The sequence below is a fragment of the Diaphorina citri genome, unplaced genomic scaffold (assembly GCF_000475195.1).
Source record: "Diaphorina citri unplaced genomic scaffold, Diaci psyllid genome assembly version 1.1 scaffold231, whole genome shotgun sequence".
Classification (NCBI taxonomy): domain Eukaryota; kingdom Metazoa; phylum Arthropoda; class Insecta; order Hemiptera; family Psyllidae; genus Diaphorina; species Diaphorina citri.
In genome coordinates, this window is record NW_007377668.1 from 206,421 (window position 1) to 212,855 (window position 6,435).

A 6,435-nucleotide genomic window follows, 5' to 3' on the forward strand; every position below is an offset into this window, starting at 1 on the left:
GCTCCCCCCAAAAAAAAAAAAAAAAAAAAACAACGGAGTACAGTTCCTACATTCACGCCGCGCTATTGTAGTGCCGGCTGTATGTAAATTCCCCCGATTTTTTCAAGGGTCCTCATTTCCGGATGTAAATTCCCCCGAAAATGAAATCGACTACCTGAGTCTCAAATGGTAAACTCCCCCGAAATGTGTACTATGTAAATTCCCCCGATAGTTGAAGATAGAAAGACATGATTTCTTAGAATCTTTTGAAACATTTCAAAAGTTACCCATGAGAGCAATTAGTTCCCTCATACGTTACATTTTAAGGCCGACCCTGGTTGTTCTAGCAAACAACTGATGGAGTATGTAGTAGGTACCTAATATTTTATAAACAAAAGTGCAAAGTCCGTGTGAATCATTGTCAAGTTATCGCCAGGTCCAACTTATCATCCCGTTGTAACAGACGCAACATTATACGGGGTGGGAGAGTAGATAAAAACATGATACGGGGTGGGAGTAGATAAAAATGTCTAATGACGTCAGCAGGTTTGCTGATAACAAAGATTTTACCAGTCTTTTTTTTTGTGCCGAAAAATTGACCCGGTGGAAATTTTTGGCAGTAAAAAACATGGAAAAAGGTTTTTTTTTTGGGTTACCAACCACGTGGGATACCAACCACGCGCACCGTTATTTAGCTTCAGTAACCCATTGTAACGAAAATTATTTTCGCGAGTGCAGTGACCACCATCCCATGGGAGCTGATGGTTCATAGGAATTTAGGGAACTTAACACCTTAGGCCAGCCTCTCACTATCAGGTAGACCTGACGACAGGTACACCTGATCAGGTGTGTGTGCTCATCAGGTGTCAGGTGTACCTGATAGTGAGTGGTTGGCCTTACTCGCCCCTTTTTTGGGATATTCCATTAAAATTGGAGAGATCGTTAGAGAGTACCTAGTAATCGTGGGTCATGAATGAGGGGAAGATTAAAAACAACTCATCATCTATTGTCTTTACGAGTCAGAGTGTGTCTCAGACTGCCTCGGTGAAATAAGGAAAACTTACTCTGGCGGACTACATCCCAATTTAACAGTAAAATAAGCATTAAAAACTTACTCTGCAAACACGCCTTTGCTGACAGTGCCGAAGAACTCGCAGGGTGCTGCTTATTACGCGAACCACCTAACTACTGATGACGTCAGTGCTAAAAAAAAACCATCAACAACAAACTCCTAAAAGATTAGGGTGAGGGGGAGAACCCATTTTAAGGTGTGTCCACACATAGTCGTCGGCGTTGATCGACAAGGTGAACTATGTTGTCGAGCCAGTGTGGATGTTTCAGTCGACATCGATCAACTATGTGTGGACACAGCTTTAGGCAGATGATTTTCATCACCCCCCCCCCCCCAAAAAAACTGTCCGACTGTCTGACAGACCCAAGTCTCACAGACCTAGGTCTGTCCGACTGTCTGACAGACCCAAGTCTCACAGACCTAGGTCTGTCCGACTGTCTGACAGACCCAAGTCTCACAGACCTAGGTCTGTCCGACTGTCTGACAGACCCAAGTCTCACAGACCTAGGTCTGTCCGACTGTCTGACAGACCCAAGTCTCACAGACCTAGGTCTGTCCGACTGTCTGACAGACCCAAGTCTCACAGACCTAGGTCTGTCCGACTGTCTGACAGACCCAAGTCTCACAGACCTAGGTCTGTCCGACTGTCTGACAGACCCAAGTCTCACAGACCTAGGTCTGTCCGACTGTCTGACAGACCCAAGTCTCACAGACCTAGGTCTGTCCGACTGTCTGACAGACCCAAGTCTCACAGACCTAGGTCTGTCCGACTGTCTGACAGACCCAAGTCTCACAGACCTAGGTCTGTCCGACTGTCTGACAGACCCAAGTCTCACAGACCTAGGTCTGTCCGACTGTCTGACAGACCCAAGTCTCACAGACCTAGGTCTGTCCGACTGTCTGACAGACCCAAGTCTCACAGACCTAGGTCTGTCCGACTGTCTGACAGACCCAAGTCTCACAGACCTAGGTCTGTCCGACTGTCTGACAGACCCAAAGTCTCACAGACCTAGGGCTGTGAGACTGTCTGACAGACCCAAAGTCTCACAGACCTAGGGCTGTGAGACTGTCTGACAGACCCAAAGTCTCACAGACCTAGGGCTGTGAGACTGTCTGACAGACCCAAAGTCTCACAGACCTAGGGCTGTGAGACTGTCTGACAGACCCAAAGTCTCACAGACCTAGGGCTGTGAGACTGTCTGACAGACCCAAAGTCTCACAGACCTAGGGCTGTGAGACTGTCTGACAGACCCAAAGTCTCACAGACCTAGGGCTGTGAGACTGTCTGACAGACCCAAAGTCTCACAGACCTAGGGCTGTGAGACTGTCTGACAGACCCAAAGTCTCACAGACCTAGGGCTGTGAGACTGTCTGACAGACCCAAGTCTCACAGACCCAAAGTCTCACAGACCTGTCTGACAGACCCAAGTCTCACAGACCTAGGGCTGTGAGACTGTCTGACAGACCCAAGTCTCACAGACCCAAAGTCTCACAGACCTGTCTGACAGACCCAAGTCTCACAGACCTAGGGCTGTGAGACTGTCTGACAGACCCAAGTCTCACAGACCCAAAGTCTCACAGACCTGTCTGACAGACCCAAGTCTCACAGACCTAGGGCTGTGAGACTGTCTGACAGACCCAAAGTCTCACAGACCTAGGGCTGTGAGAGAGTTGGAACGTGTTTGGCGGAGAAATCTTAAGATCCATGTCTGTCAGACCGTCTGGGAGACCACGGTTTCAAGCTTTTCTCGCCACACACGTTAAGACGGTCTGATAGGCCGCGGTCAGTGAGACCTGGGTCCGTCGGACGGTTTTAGCGAACAGTCCACATATTCTATGAGAGTACAAATAATCAATTAATGTTCACTAGGTAGGTTGAAATGATAAACATACTAGTCCATAAAATGAAAATGAAATAAAACCCAGAATATTTTACAAATAGTGAAGAAGTATATGTTTATCATTTCAACCTACCTAGTCAAGATGGACCTTCACAAAGTTACAGAATCTTCAATCTACGAGTATCAATTAATGCACAGCTCGACGGCGTTTTCACCCTCTCAGACACCGAGGTTTTTCAGTCCCTCAATGGCAATCTTAGCGCCCGCCAGCTTACACCCAAATGTGATGCTCTCTTGCAGGGATCCCCCATTGACTAGTTGAAATATGGTAGCGGCCACAAATGTGTCCCCGGCACCCAAGGTGTCCACTATTTCCGTCGGAGTGTACGCGATGGACTGAACTATCTTCCCGTCCTTGGACACCCCCATGGCACCTCTGTCCCCCCACGCAACCACTAGCTGAGACCTGTGATAGAGAGGATGAACAAATTTAGAAGAGAATATATCTAGCACGGTTCGCCCAGTGGTAACGCGCTTGCTTGGCACGCAGAAGGTCCCGGGTTCGAATCCCACCATCGACAAAAATTTGTACTCGTTTTTCGATTGCAAATATTTCAACGGGTTACTTTCTAGTCTCACAGACCTAGGGCTGTGAGACTGTCTGACAGACCCAAAGTCTCACAGACCTAGGGCTGTGAGACTGTCTGACAGACCCAAGCTTAATATTGAAATATTAAAACCGACTTTTTCTCCTAAGGATTTTTAAAGTGAAACAAGACTTACCAACAATTGAGTCTACAAAGTCTCACAGACCTGTCTGACAGACCCAAGTCTCACAGACCTAGGGCTGTGAGACTGTCTGACAGACCCAAAGTCTCACAGACCTAGGGCTGTGAGAGAGATCGCCCGTCTGATATCTGATGAGAGGCATACTACGGGATGAGCATGCTACGACACAGACCACAGGAGTCTAATGTAGCAGTTGTTTCCTACGAAATAAAACGGCGGTGAAACAAAAACAAACTCATCTTTTCTCCAAAATAGTCTCAGCATTTCCGAAGATGATCTAGTTAATCATAATTGCATTCAATGTTCAGCTGATTGACATAAAAGCTTTGCTGAATATCTGATAATTGCATCCATCCAATGTTCAATTGATTGACATAAAAGCTATGCTGAATATCTGAAATTGGACAAAATGGTGGGTAAATGTTTGTATCTCATTAGAGTCATTAGTGTGAACTGTGACGTCTACCCTAATATTGTCTTTTTATTTGCAAAAGCTCTCATTCATATATCAATAGTAGAATGGGTAGCAAATATGTATACATACAGAAATACAGGTTGTATGTACATAGCTACTTCCAAGTTACTGATAAAAGTAGAGTTAAACCAAAGGTCTATATATAGCTCTATAGATTCTACAGAACCTATACTAGGTATTAGATTATTTCAATATTTACGTATGTTTCAAAGTTGAAAGCAATAAAAGTACAAAGTTATTCAAAGCATCTAGGTATTCTTCTTCTAGAAAGATAAAATATCCATAAATAATAATAAATAAATAAAATTCATGCTTAAACGTAAACAATAGGTAGATATAGATAAACATTAAAAACTTTCATCGTAATAATCATGCTTCAACATAAACATTGAACACTTTTATCGTAAAATAATCATGGTTCAACATAAACATTAAAAACTTTCATCGTAATAATCATGGTTCAACATAAACATTAAAAACTTTCATCGTAATAATCATGCTTAAACATTAAACAATAGAATTGTTTTTTGATAATTGTGAAATATTTAAGAAATTATTTCAGATAAAACTAAGAATATGTATATTTTTATCAAGACAATTACGATTAAAAGTTTTTAAATTGGTGAGCTTTCGATGTCACTCAGGACATAATCCGTCTGATATCTGATGAAAAGCATACTACGGGATGAGTATGCTACGACACAGACCACAGGAGTCTAATGTAGCAGTTGTTTCCTACGAAATAAAACGGCGGTGAAACAAAAACAAACTCATCTTTTTTTCTTCATTTTTTAAGCCTTACCCGGGTGATAAGCTGGGTTTCAACAGTCGTATCGTATCACTCATCGTACTGTAGGCCTGGGACGTGGCAAAGTCCTTGCCCACAAAGGACACATCACACAGTGGTATCAGATCTAGAAGCTGGGGTCATTTTTTAAGCCTTACCCGGGTGATAAGCTGGGTTTCAACAGTCGTATCGTGTCACTCATCGTACTGTAGGCCTGGGACGTGGCAAAGTCCTTGCCCACAAAGGACACATCACACAGTGGTATCAGATCTAGAAGCTGGGTACGGTTGGCTTTCTCCAATTCCACGGAGAGTCTGACGCGAGGCTGATTCTCACTTCGTTCTTCTTCGTTATAGTGAACCACGCGACGCATCATGGCGGAAATGGCCGAAGTGTTTCGTCTGCCCTGGGATAGAAATAATAGAATTAAAAAAAGAATGTCCTAAAAAAGAATAGAACAGAGTAAAATAAAATGGAATACCTAGGTATAAACTTTTTTTAAGAGGTTTGATAGAGGGAACTGTAAATGCTAAGGTCTTATCGTTCCGAAATCGAAGAGAGAAGGAAGACGGGATAGGAGAAAGCCAACAGTTCCGAGAAGGAACATTATCCGTTCAGGATAAAATCCGCCCCTGGCGAGAATCCAACCCACGGCCTAGCGTTTACAAGGCAGACGCACTACCCTCTAAGGCCTTAAGCTAACTAGGCTGGTACTCTGTTGGGAACTGTTGTGGACAAGGTGTTATTCTAGCTGGATACCGACTTTTCTATTTTTTTTTTTTTTACTACAAAGTAATTTCTTACTTCAAAATGGATCCAACAGTATTTGCTAAGGTCCAACTTGTGAAAATCCTCGGCGGTTAGTTCTGGTAGGTTTCTATTGCTGTGGATGATGGTTCGAGACCCGTTCTCCTTGTTGATGATCACAGATGACAGGGGGAAGTCACAGCCTTCGTGGACAATGCAGTTATCACAGCTGATGTTCAGATCTCGAAAGTCACTCTCAACGTAACTGAAGAAATCATGCAAATAGATGTAAATTTACTATTGGAAGATACTAGGTATAAAGGTACATAGGTTCACAGAAATTTGTAAATACAGTTTCTTTGTGTTATTATATCACAACTTTGGTGCTCACTGCAGCATTGTAGGATTTTCCCAATATCTCAATAATTCTAACATCCAATGTTTACCTACCATGCTGGCACCGGTCGCTATGTGCATTTATATGTCATAGCTACTCATTTTCCTCACGAGGCTGAGTGGGCCCCGCAACAGCAAGTCACGGAGTCAATCGTTTGCTTGATACAAATTTCTTGACCCCGCCGGGAATCGAACCCGGGTCTCCCGCGTGCAACGCGAGTGCAGTGACCACCATCCCATGGGAGCTGATGGTTCATAGGAATTTAGGGAACTTAACACCTTAGGCCAGCCTCTCACTATCAGGTAGACCTGACGACAGGTACACCTGATCAGGTGTGTGTGCTCATCA

At 43.9% G+C, this 6,435-nt stretch overlaps 1 protein-coding gene across 6 annotated transcripts in view; it reads right to left on the reverse strand.

Moving 5' to 3' along the window:
- Positions 1-2,734: 2,734 nt before the first annotated feature.
- Positions 2,735-6,435, reverse strand: part of LOC103506375 (ketohexokinase-like) — a 5,555-nt gene continuing 1,854 nt past the window's right edge. For 4 of the 6 annotated variants that reach the window (XM_017442843.2, XM_026821440.1, XM_017442842.2 and 1 more), the window contains exons 3-6: positions 5,748-5,955; positions 5,214-5,349; positions 4,959-5,070; positions 2,735-3,358 (exon numbers count right to left, since the gene is read on the reverse strand). In XM_017442843.2, coding sequence (XP_017298332.1) covers positions 3,112-3,358; positions 4,959-5,070; positions 5,214-5,349; positions 5,748-5,955 — 703 coding nt within the window. In that variant the 3' untranslated portion in view covers positions 2,735-3,111. Of the gene's footprint in view, positions 3,359-4,958; positions 5,071-5,101; positions 5,350-5,747; positions 5,956-6,435 lie in introns of all 6 variants that reach the window. The other 2 variants (XM_017442844.2, XM_026821442.1) reach the window with 2 other exon arrangements.